Source organism: Zonotrichia leucophrys, chromosome 1 (assembly GCF_028769735.1).
Source record: "Zonotrichia leucophrys gambelii isolate GWCS_2022_RI chromosome 1, RI_Zleu_2.0, whole genome shotgun sequence".
NCBI classification, from domain to species: domain Eukaryota; kingdom Metazoa; phylum Chordata; class Aves; order Passeriformes; family Passerellidae; genus Zonotrichia; species Zonotrichia leucophrys.
Genome location: NC_088169.1, coordinates 22,255,300 through 22,267,738, shown reverse-complemented (window position 1 = coordinate 22,267,738; position 12,439 = coordinate 22,255,300). Strand labels below are relative to the sequence as shown.

Sequence of the window (12,439 nt, the reverse complement as noted above, 5' to 3'; positions counted from 1 at the left end):
TAATTACTTCCCCACTGAAGAGACAAGCTGATTTACATATTTATCAAAGGAAACTGGATGGCTCTGAGCATACTATGGGAACATTTGCATATTTATAACTTGAAATGTACAAAAGCTAAAATTAAAATAGGGGTGTCTTGATCTTAGTTCTAAGTTTGTTTTAATACAAAGGTTTTAGTCCGTGGATTTTGTAATCAGATCAGTGCATTAAAATGAAGTAACTTTTCTTCATCACAGAAAATCAACATAGAGATTAAAATGATTGTTAGCTTGTGAATGATGGTATGCAGAAGCTGCAACATTAAGTTTTCATAAGGTGAAAATCTTAGCCTTTGAGCCCTGAAGAGATGATTAACTGTGGCAAAACCTTAAACTGCTGTAGCAGAAAGGGGCTCCCAAGAGGTTTACTATGTGGTAAACCTATGGGTATATACTTGAAAGGCATCAATATATTTTCTGGGAGAAATGTGGGTTTCCAAATACTTATGCATGTAGCAATAATTTTTAGGATTTTATGCATTTATTCAATGGCTTGCATTCACAGAGGTGAATGCCTGGAGCTGACTACAAGTTGTGATTCTGGCTAATGATGCTATTCAAAACCAAACATGAGCAGCAGTAGCAAATTCTAAACAGCAAATAAAAACAATAAAACCCCAACACAATCATACTGCCTCTTCTTGGCAGTGATGTGATGGCTTATTTTCCCAGGCTGATCTATTGGAAATCTTTGTTCAATAATTGTCTCAGTCTTGCTGTAAATTTCTGGATACAAGAGAGTCATGTGAAAGTTTACTGGAGTTGGAAAATAGTGTTACATTATTAGGAATTTCCTTTACTGTCAGTTATCTCTTCCTGAGACAGATCCTTAACCCTCCTTCTGAAACATGTTTTTTCTTTGAATTTGGAAGACTGCTTTAAAGCTTTCATCACAAGTAGAAGCTATTTTTTTCTAATGCCTAGATTACACAGAGGTATTCTATTTCCTCTAGCTTCTTATTCACAATTTCAGCAATAGTCTAAATTATTTTGAATTAATACAAATAATATTTATTGCTCATTGACTTGAAATGTCGCTAAACTAATTTTTGAATAAAATGCATTTGTCCATGTGCTTGCTTGACTAAACACTTTAACAAATCAGTAACATTTGTAAACACATTATTGTTTTTCAGTGTTTGCACCTTGTTTACAAATGAATAGTCATTTTTTAGAAACCCTATCTCTTCTTGTAGATGCATACAGTAGGAGCTTTACATGAGTCAAAACTTAGTAATTACAGTCATCATTAGCAAGGCTGGTTCAGCTACCATTCAGGCTGGGCTGGAGAAGTTGAAAAGCTGCATGGTGCTGTGTTTCCTTCCTAAGAACAGAGTCAATTGCTCTTCTCTCTTTCCCATGGCTATCACTCCACTGAAATTGGCATTTTCACATTCAGAATGGAACAATTCTTTATAATTTTACACAGCTTGAAGCAAGAATGGAGAGTAGAATACAGAGAGCACTCAGTATATTTCACAAGAAGTTTAATTTAAATTTTGGAACACTGATGTCCTAATTAAAACAAGTAACATCTTAACACAGCCCTCAATTTATTTTGTATCTTAAAAATATATAAATGGAAGCAAAATGTCCAATGATCTAACACCTTTGTCTGCTACAATGTTAGTCACCTACATTGCAGAATACATTCCTATAATGGCAGTGGTAGGAGTAGCTTGATCTGAAATTCTGGTTGCTAAACGGCTGCAGAAATTATGGAGCTCCATCACCTAGATTGATTTGGATATTCAGAAATGTTGTCTTTCCAAATATGTTCTGTTCAAATCAGAAGAAAAAAAACTGGTACCATCCACACAGATCAGTACAGCAGTTAATTTTTCAGAACGTGACTTTCAAGCAAGGTATTTTAATTTAAACTCTTTATTGTATTAACGGGAGTTACATCATTCAAATACACTTAAATTTGTCTTGTATCTTGGTAACACACACTTTGCTGTTTATTTACAATTTTCATTCTAGTAGGTGCTAGTGTTCAGGATCAAAATGAAGGTTTGCTTATGAGTGTGTTGTGACTGCCATACTCTGGCAATACTGTTTTTTGAATTACCACTATTAGTCCATCTGTACTGAAAAATGTTGCTGCTAAGATAAATTGTCATTTTAGCATTTGTTAGTTAAACCTTATGTATGCAATCCTCTGTGTTTCAAAATCCTTTTGAAGGAAATGGAAGTTTTACCATTGAGTTTAACAATGGATGAGAATTTCTATGCATTTTATATGGTTGGGTTTTTTCTAAAATGGGACATGTTTGAGTGTCAGAATTTAATATTTTTTTTCAGAGAAAGACTAGTTACTCTACCTCATTAAAAAGAATCATTATAATATCTTACATTTAATTTTAATATTAATTTTTAATTTTAAGTTTGTTTGTGATAGTTAGACAATTTTCGTTGCTTCTCATGTCTTCCCAAATTAGTTGGAAAAATCAAAGTGGTCATTATTGAATGATTGCCAATGCTTTTGATCACCAGAGATCATGTTATATACTGAGTGCCATTCTCTCTTTATTGTCATTTTGGTTTACATACAAGATTAATTTGAAAGTTCAATTTCATCATAAACATGAGGTATGTAAAAAAAATATTGTTGTGCACATCACTGCACATATATTTCTTTGCACAATACTATTTATTGTATTTGTATCATAAAATCATAGCTTGATGTAGGTTGGAAGGGAACTCTGAAGGTCATGTGGCTGCATACCTACATATAATTTACTAATTTATCTTTGTACTCTACGTTTTTATGATTATTGACACATTTCCAAGAGATATTGTAATCACTTAACAAGTACATTCTCCAAACAGTTCCCGAAGCCAATGGGAAATTGCCTCGTTCTTTTCTGGCACTAAGTCCATCCACCTCATGCAGCAAGCGCATGGCTTGTCAGAAGGATCTGCGTGATTTTTCCCTCAACCCACCAGCTTTAAAATGTCAGCCTTTGTAACAGATTTTCTCAGCTCTGTTGGGAAATTTCAACTCCCACAAGGCTTCAAAATTTACATAAACAAATTCTCCTACTCTTGCATTTCTTCTTTGCTCCTACTTTACAAACAAGACCACCAGGTATCTACTTAAATTTAGCAGCTGATGTTCCTTTATTCTTGACCCAGTCATTTGAAAAATTATGACAGTCAACCACTTTAAAAAGACAGTTTTAAAATGATATAACACGAAGAGGCAACTAGAAATAGTAGCAATAAAGTAAGGTAATTACTCCTTATCCAGAAAAAGAGCATAGCAGCAGAAACAGTGATCTGAAAACCATTTAGAAGGCTCTGTATTTCAAAGTTCTTACTCATCCTCTTTGACACAATAATTGGGCATCAGATGATGAAATAATTCTTAGTGGTCAAGTTAGCAAATCAAAATTAACATTCAAATTGGACCATTCTTGGATGTTTAAGTAAAAGAATAAAGATAAAATAGGTGTGAAGACAGAATTATCCTTATATGTTCTGAGATCCCTAAAGGACAGGTTCATTGTCAGGCTGATGTGAAGAATTATATTCTTAAGCTTTGTTCGTTTTCTAGGACCAATAATTTTAGATTCGTAATCAGTATAAAATCCTCTGGAGCAAGTTACAAAGAGAAGCTTCACTCTCATTCATACAGAAACTCACTTTAAAGAATTCAGTCTAAATAGGTTTCAGTGCAATTTATATAACTGCAAGGCCCTCCACATTTCGAAGTAGTGTGAGGAGCCCTTTGTGAGAATGAAACATGAGCCCGTGGTGCCTAAGAGCTACAAGACATATCCCTGTGGGTACTTCTTTTAGATGGGTGCACCTGGGTGTGTTTATTACCTTGCATATTTTGAGTTTAGTTGATGTTTTTCCATATGTTGGGATATTAAGGGCTAGTTATTAGGTTTTATAATGAAAGCACACATACTTTAAAGGTGATACTTGAATTATCTTACTTTTTTTTTCTTACTCTAACAGTAGCACTGAGATTTTTGCCATGCTGCCTCTATGGGTTGCTAGGCAGCAAGGCTTTACCCCCAAACTGCGAGATCTACTCTGCATGCTGAGACTCATTCCTCAGTGTTACTAAATATCCTCAGTGGCTTGAATCTTGCTGGGGGATTTCCTTGATTGAGAGCAACTGCTTCCAAAAGTCACTTGCTCTCTGTGGATTAGCCCTTTTCTCTGATGTGCACAAATCCTCTCATACTGTTCTTCAAGAAACCCTGCAGCAACTGAGTCATTGCTGCAAGCCCTGTGTGATTGTGCCCTAGTATGCTGCATGTGCCTATTGCTGAGTATAAGAGAGTTAATGTGAAATGTGGTCTCAAAAAGGCAAAGGGACACAAATATTTATATGTGCCAAGGCTAATGAAAAAGTAATTTAAAGTCTCCAGCATCCAGAGGAAGGCAACAGGGCTGATGAAGGGCTTGGAACATAAGCCCTGTGAAGAACAGCTGAGGGAGCTGGGGATGTTTAGCCTGAAAAACAAGAGACACAGGGGTGACCTCATCACTCTCTACAGCTCCCTGAAAGGTGGTTTTAGTTAGGTGGGGGTGGGTCTCTTTTTACAGGAAACAGCTGACAGAACAAGAGGATACAGTCTTAAGCTGCATCAGGGCAGGTTTAGGTTAGATGTCAGAAAAAAATTTTTCACCAAAAGAATGATTGGGCACTGGAATTGTCTGGCCAGAGAGATGGTGGAATCACCATCCGTGGACGTGTTTTATAAACAGACTAGACTTGGTACTCGGTGCCATGGTTTAGTTTATTAGGAAGTGTTAGGTTAGGTCATAGGTTGGACTTGATGATTTCAAAGGTCTCTTCCAACCTAGTTCATTCTGTTGTTCTTAAAGCTGTTCTTTGTTTTTTTTTGTTTTGTTTTGGTTTTTTTTTTCACCTAGGGCAAGTTCTGGATGTGCTGGAGAAGCATAATCTGAATGACAAAACTCTTGTATACTTTACATCTGACCAAGGGGCTCATGTTGAAGAAATCTCCAGTGCTGGAGAAGTCCATGGAGGATACAATGGCATATATAAAGGTGAATATTCTCTGATTGTTCTTGAAAAATGCAAGAAAAAACATCTCCTTGGGTTTGCGCCAAAACTGTAATGTACTATGTGGCCAAGGTCAAAATCTTTGATCTATTTGAAATAAAGTAAGAATGTTTTTTTTATTCTTTTTAATGAAATTACAATTAGTCTTCTTGTTTCTTTATTAGAGATCAATTTCTTTTCATTCTTTCACTAGGTAGAGGCTGTGTAATTTGTTTTCCACTCATATTTCAGGGGTCAAGATCAAAGAAATCCAGCAATCTCATAGTAGTTGAGCCTGGGAGGTATCTCCCAAGGTCTGCAGTCCCAGCCTCTGCAGAGCAGGGTCAGCTGTAGCACATTGCTCAGGATTGTATCCAGTCAAGTTATGAAAGTGATGGAATTTCATTGCCTCTTTGGGCAACTTTCTCTAGTATTTGATCACGCTCACCATAAAAAAACCTTTCTCTTATGTTTAAATGGATTTTTTTGTGGTTTAGTTTGTGTCCATTGTCTCTTGTCCTTTCATTGGCTCCCCACTGAAAAGAGTCTACCTCTGTCCTCTTTACTCATATAAATCCATGTAATCCCTACCAATGGATAAGATGGATAAGATCCTGGTAAGCATTTTCTTCTCCAGGATGTTCCAGGATGAACATCTCTCTCAGCTTCTCCTCATATATTGAATACTTATATTGCTTAATCATTCATCACCTTCATTCCAACTCGTTCCAGTATGCCCATGTACCTTGTACTGGGGAGTTCTGCACCTGGACCCAGTGCTCCAGATACGTCTCACTAGTGCTGAGCAGAGAGCAGGACTGGCTGGAAGAGTTCTTCCTAGTGCAGCACAGAGTGATGTTGTCCTTCATTGCCAGAAGGGCACATGCTGTCTCATGTTAGGCTGGTTGCTCCCTAGAACCCTCCAGTCCCTCTCTGCAGAGCTGCTTTCTAGCCAGTTACTCCCCAGCCTTTGCTTTGCTAGAGGTTGCTGCTGTGAAGATTCAGGACTTGCTATTTCCTTTGCTGAACTTAATGGGGTTCCTTTTGGCCCATTTCTCCAACCCTATCAAAGTCCCTTTGAAAGGTAACAAAATCTTCCACTCTTGCCAGATTTATATCAACTGCAAAACTTTAAAAAGGAAAAAAATCAGGCATATAAAGTAAGGTTTTCAAGCAGGAGGACCCCACAGTTTTTAGTCAGTAGGTATCAATCTGAGAAATGACCTGTACATTTTAAGAGAGCTTCAAAGAAAATGGTACACAAGAAAAACAAGGAATGCCAAAGGGATGATGTCTATCAGATGGGTCCCCGTGGGCTAACACCAGAGTGAAATGTATCTTGAATGTTAGCACATAGGCCTTGCGTAGTGATTTAAGTAATTAAGGAACCATATGGTTACATATCTGTAGCCGTAGGCTCAGCCTGAGGTGTTTTAGAAGCTCTAAAAAATATTTGCCTTCTAGAGTGCCAGACATAAGGTACAGGATAAATTATAAGGAAGGAAAAAATACACTTGGGAATATGTCTTCTTGAAGAACTTTGATTAAATGGAGTCTTTCTCTCAAGCCTTGCACAATTTTGTATTCATATTTACAGTGCAGAGAAAAACTTGAAATATATCTTACCTGTATTAAGAAAAAAGTCTGATTGATAGGTTTAGTTGAGTAGTAATGGGTCTTATAAAAAAAAAAAAGGAAAAAGTTGTGTAGTTTGCAATTAACACCTCTGCTGTGCTGACAAATGAGTTAGAAAAATAATCACAATGTAAGAAAAAAATATTATTTGATGAGAAACATTCTTAATAAAATAAAAAGAAATTAAAATACCCATGCAATTAGTTGAATATACTTTTAACATTTTAAAATACAATTAATTCTGCTTTACATTCCGCTTTCTCCATCTCAAAATCAGTCCTTAATTTAACATGTATATTATTCATCATTTTCAAAAGGACTGAGGTAAAAATTATCAATTAATTGCATACTACCAATTTTCATACATAGGAATTTGTTCATATTAAAAGTCATGTGTGGTGAAAAGCATCTGTACATATTTGTCAGAGTTAATGAGAAACAGACCTGTGAAGCCCCAAGACTAGCAATGTACCTAAAAGCAGGACAATCTTGATGCTGCTTGTGTTTATGTGTCCACACACCAGGAATTTCCTTTCTTTGGTGTGTAGTTAAAAACCTGTGAGACACACACATCTTTTCTCCCTCCCTGTCTCAGCTAGTCAATCTCCACTACTTATCTTTTTGTCTCGGAGTGCTGCATGAATGCAAACATGAATCAAGGCACTTAACCCTCTTGTCAGAGCTGGAGCAATATGCTCAGCAACAATTGGTTCTGCCCTAAAATCAAAAGCTCTTAAGCAAACTCCGCAATTCTAACTCACTAATTTCTCTTGATACCTAGCCAAATAAGCACCAATAATAAAATTTAAGAGGGTTTTGGATAGTTAAGCTAGTGCTGCAAAACGCAATGCAAAAAGGGGAAATTGCTGTTGGAATGTTTTATTACTCTAGATCCTAACTACAGAACAGTCCACCATAAATCTGAATAGTTAGAAACCAGAACTAACCAATTGCTGTCATAGACAGTCTGGTTTATTTCTGCAGTATTCCTTCTTAGAAGACATTATATAGTAATACTGAAGTGATGGATCAAAATCTCTTTCCAGTGGCCTTCTTCTGATGGTTGGTTATCAGGATCTGTGTAGTAAATAAAATCCCTAAAAGGATCCTAATCCTAGACAGTATGACCTTGGTTTAAGATGTGAATTCTGACAATTAAGATTCTACAAAGATTCTTAACATTAATTATATAATTTTTTATCATATAAAGATAAATTCCCACTTTGAGTCTTTCTAAAATCTGTGCATAGCCTCTATCACTTATCCATGAAAGCACAGTACTTTCATTTACTGTTATGAAATGGGACAGTTGCAAATTTCATGGAACATCTTGAAGTTTAATAATATGTTCTCACTCATATAGCATAAAGGAGGGGAAATTTTAAATTTTTTCATAACTTAAATTTGTTTTGTGTACTTTTACTATGGCTCTTGGGAATGGCGAAATTCAGAAAATAATTGTCTTTTCCATCTCTCTTGTGATTTTCAATTGTTGAGTTTTTACTCATCCCTAATTTCTTATTATTTTCCTGTGTGAATTACTTCACTTTCAAAACGGAAGTAAATATACTAAAACAGGAAGGGACTTAACACAGTGTAGCTTCAAGGTACCTTACGTTTGTTTTTTGGGTATGTTTGCAAAGGGTCACACAGACTGTTTGTTCTCTCTTTTTGCTTCATCTTTTTGTTTTCTAGTCAGAATTTGATTCATGAAAATTCCTTGTCTCCTAAGCCATGATTAATGTTCCAGTAACTTTTCCTGAAGGTCTTTGTCAAAGATCTTTCTAAGGTTTAAATCTAGATACAGATTCCAAAACAAAAAATAGTGGCTATTTTAGTAAGAATTTCTTCGCAACTGAAGAATTTCTTCGCAACCTGAACTCATCAAGTACTCCTGGGATTTGTACAAGACACTATTAATATTTTAATTAAATAAAAAATAATAACAATTAATACAATAATATTAACAATTTTATATTGAAATATGGAAAGTAATAGGTGTAACTGAAGTATCTTATTAAAATTTTCTGTGTAGTTTTTCCAGCTTTTTTCTTTCCAGTTCTGTAATATTTGTCTATTGAAAGTCAGACGCTAGAATATTAAGGTATTGCTTGTATATATGATTTCCAGGATACCTGCACTGACTTCTCCTTAGGTGTTTTTCACTATCTGCCTCACTGGAGCATGTCCATTTGATGTAGTCACCATAGCTTTCATTTAGGAGCAGAAATAAAGTTAGTTTTTCCAAATACTTTGGATTTGTACTTTCAAATAAGATGAGCAGAATAAATAAATGAAGAGAATTTCCTCTATATTAACAAGATGTGCAAGGTGACTGATTTAAAGGAAGCCATTATATTCTTCTTTGGTACTCTGAGATTTTGAATCAAAATATTTTGTTGTAATTTCTATTTAGTTTCTTAGTAATTTCTTGAATTAGCCTTAGTGTGCTATCATATATACAAATACATAATCAATATTGTTCATTGTATCAATAAACAATGAAGGCAATTAAAAATTTTCTCTACACTTTTTCCCACCATAGTATTTCACTGGCACATATGCAGAGAGTACAAGTCCTTCCCTCGCTATCACTTGTTGACATCCATCCCACTTTGTCACATACTGGATTTTCTGTTCAATCTCCTTACATTACTGTCTTTTGGATATGTACATTTTGCCTGTACCTCAGATCTGCATGAGAAACAGTTTTTCTTTATATTTACAAAGCACAAAGAAAATAGGACAATACAGCCACTTGGCTACTGTCGTGCTGCCAGAGTGGGTCAGAAGTCAGTGCAGAGTGGGTCTGTTGATAATGGAAGTGGAGCCAAACACTGATAAAGTCAAACTGTGTGAACAACATTCATTTCAAGTGTTTTGTGCCTTGGAAATAGGTATTATCATAGTTATTTTTAATATCCATAAAAAATAATAATGTCTCAATAAGGACTTAGGCCCTGATTTGTTTTTTAAAATCTGCTACAGATCTGTGAGATCAAGAAATTAATACCTTTTTTTTTAATGTATTACTGTAAAAAAAATTATATACTGCAGTGATAAGTTAGTTGAGCAGGGTTTCTTGAAGCTGTTACTAAATCTTTTCATTCCTCTAAGCCACAGAGAAATCAAGCTGGCCATTACTTTGACCCCAGGAATCAAGCTATGGCATATCTGGTGATATTTGTTTGAGTTTACTTTTCACTTGAAAGAAAGCAGTAGTTGACTTTTTTCAAATGTACTGTATTTTTATAGTCTCTCTGAAGTGATCCAGATTTTTAAATAATCAACCCATCTTTTAATTTTGACTGAAAGAAAAATATCCTCACAGATAATTTTCTTTGATTGAAGGAAATGTTAGATGAAAAACATCCAAATGAGCCATGTCTATTCCATTCACCTGTACAAGAATAGCTCAGATTAATATAAATAAAATTAACAAAAACAGTACAAGAAACAAGGTAAAAATCAGTAAGAGTAAACTTGTCATTGAAAATAAATTTTCGTTCAACCATTTTATAAAGTAAGCAATAGTAACCAGTCTTGATTGTTGATATTTGTGACATTAAGTCCAGTAGAGATGGGTGGAATAATAAATGTTTTGTTTATAATTCAAGAGAATAAATTGGGTCTGGAAGCTTTGTTTTTAGAAGCATATATGAAGGAAAGTGTAGTATGGTTATAATCCAGGTGATTTAAGAAAGTTGTTTCAAATAGTTTTCATCATTCATCATCCATAATGTTAATGGTGATTTACTGCAGCGTTCCCCTTTATACATCATCCTTTGTAAAAGCTCTATTGCCAGAGTTCGGTAATAGCAGTCAATTTAAACCAGAGGGAAAGAAAAAAAAGATGTATTCTTTTAGCTAAGATTTGAAATGAGGTTAAAATGGAAATTTGACATCATGTTGTGGATGACTGCAGAGAGTTATGTCTGTATTTTGCCTGCTCCTGCAGATTTTTCAGGAAAGGTGAATGTAGGCTATTGTTCAATGTAACACTGAAAGGGACAACTACTCAGAAAGCATAAATGGCGAAGCAGGAAAATACAGTCTCGTGTGTTTTGTGCTGCTTTAAAAACATTTTTTAAAGACTTTAAGAGAATAAAAATAACAAAAAGGTAAGTTGTCTAGATTTTGCAAGGCATACAGGCTACTAGGTTTCGGTCTTTTCTCTGTTTCAATGTTGTCAAGTCTGAGCAAAACAGAAAACTAATAAGCCATGTCCTTAAATATCAAGAGATTTTGTTTCAAAATAATTATATTTTCTGGATTTTTTAAAATTTTATTATATTAGCCATTTAGAAATTTCTGTGTTTCAAGCATCAGTAGTAAAACCTTGATTATTTTTTTTAAGGGAAAAAGAATGCAGATATCTTGAACAGAGTTTAACAGCTAGAGTTTTAAAGATGATAAATGTCCAGGGATTTGTAATCGTGTAATGGCATTAAGCACCTGCAGTCACTAAGCGCAATTCTAATAAAAATGAACACCATGTAAGCAGAGATAATAGAAGACAGTCTTCTGCAATGACCTGTAATTCCTGCCCTGATTCCCTGTTATTCCCAGTCTCCAGAGATGTAAAAAAAAAATTATGCTCCAATTAGCCTTTTGAAAGGAAAACAGCAGTCACTTCTTCATAGATGTAAGTAAGGAGAAAGCCCTGCTGTGGAATCCATTTTGCTTTTTCTACCTTACAGCAGGGCATCAGAGTTTGTGTAGTATTCCTTTGTACTTGAGTAATGTGCAATTTTTCTGTTGTTTTCTGCTGATTCAAGAAAATTGTACTGTGAACCTAAGAGCTGTGAAAGTGACCCAATATCTAAGTTTTAAGAATTGCAACATGTGTGAGAATCAGATTTACCACTTTGAAATTTCTCTGTCTTCAGAGTATACAGGAGACAACAGTGTAACAAGACTTTATTTAAACATCCAGTCCAGTACATCTGTCTAGTCTCTTACTAGACAGAGTTTACAGAATTACTAGGCAGGCATACAGAAATAAGAGGAACATCATAGCTAAAGCTACCAAAGGTATACATCAACTCTTAGTGTTGTCTGTCTGTTGGTACCCTTCAGCCATAAAGTTGCTGCCATGTATACACAGAATTAGGATCTGTCTCATGAACTAACTCATCTCCCTGGTGTATCTGTTCACTAAAAGTATGTTCATTTGAGGATATTTGTAATTTTAGGACCTTATGCTTGTTTTGCTTGGATTGACCAACTCCCACTCAGCAGGATTTTCTATGCACCATAGCTCAGTCAGCTTATTAATCTTTCCTGCTGTGTAACACCTAATTCCCACCAAACTTTGAAAAGCATAATGGCTGTTGTACAGGGGTAGAGTCATCTTTTCTACAGAAGATAGACACAAGATCTTGACATCTACACTGGTCTTGACCCAACAACATGAACAACCAATCAGTATACTTTTGGGTGAACACTTCCTTTGGGTGACAGGTGTTCTGTGTCTCACCAAATAACATTTTTGAACTTAAATCTACATTATCTTTAGAGTTTCAAAAATAATATTTTACTAGAATGTGCACAAAAATTGGACATGCATCTCATTCTTGAGTAGGTAGCCACACACTTCATCATTATAATGGAATTACATTTAACTCAGCAAGGGCAGTAAACTTTTAGGAGTGTTCTAGAAGACAGACAATCCAGTAGAGATCTGATCGTGACACCATTAAAAAAAAAAAAAAAAAACTTAAGCAAATATTGTTG

At 35.1% G+C, this 12,439-nt stretch overlaps 1 protein-coding gene across 10 annotated transcripts in view; it reads left to right on the top strand.

Annotated features, from left to right (window-relative positions):
- STS (steroid sulfatase) overlaps positions 1-12,439 on the top strand; it is a 107,857-nt gene that overhangs the window by 61,147 nt on the left and 34,271 nt on the right. For all 10 annotated transcript variants that reach the window (XM_064708830.1, XM_064708820.1, XM_064708794.1 and 7 more), the window contains one exon: positions 4,936-5,073. In XM_064708830.1, coding sequence (XP_064564900.1) covers positions 4,936-5,073 — 138 coding nt within the window. The remainder of the gene's footprint in view (positions 1-4,935; positions 5,074-12,439) is intronic.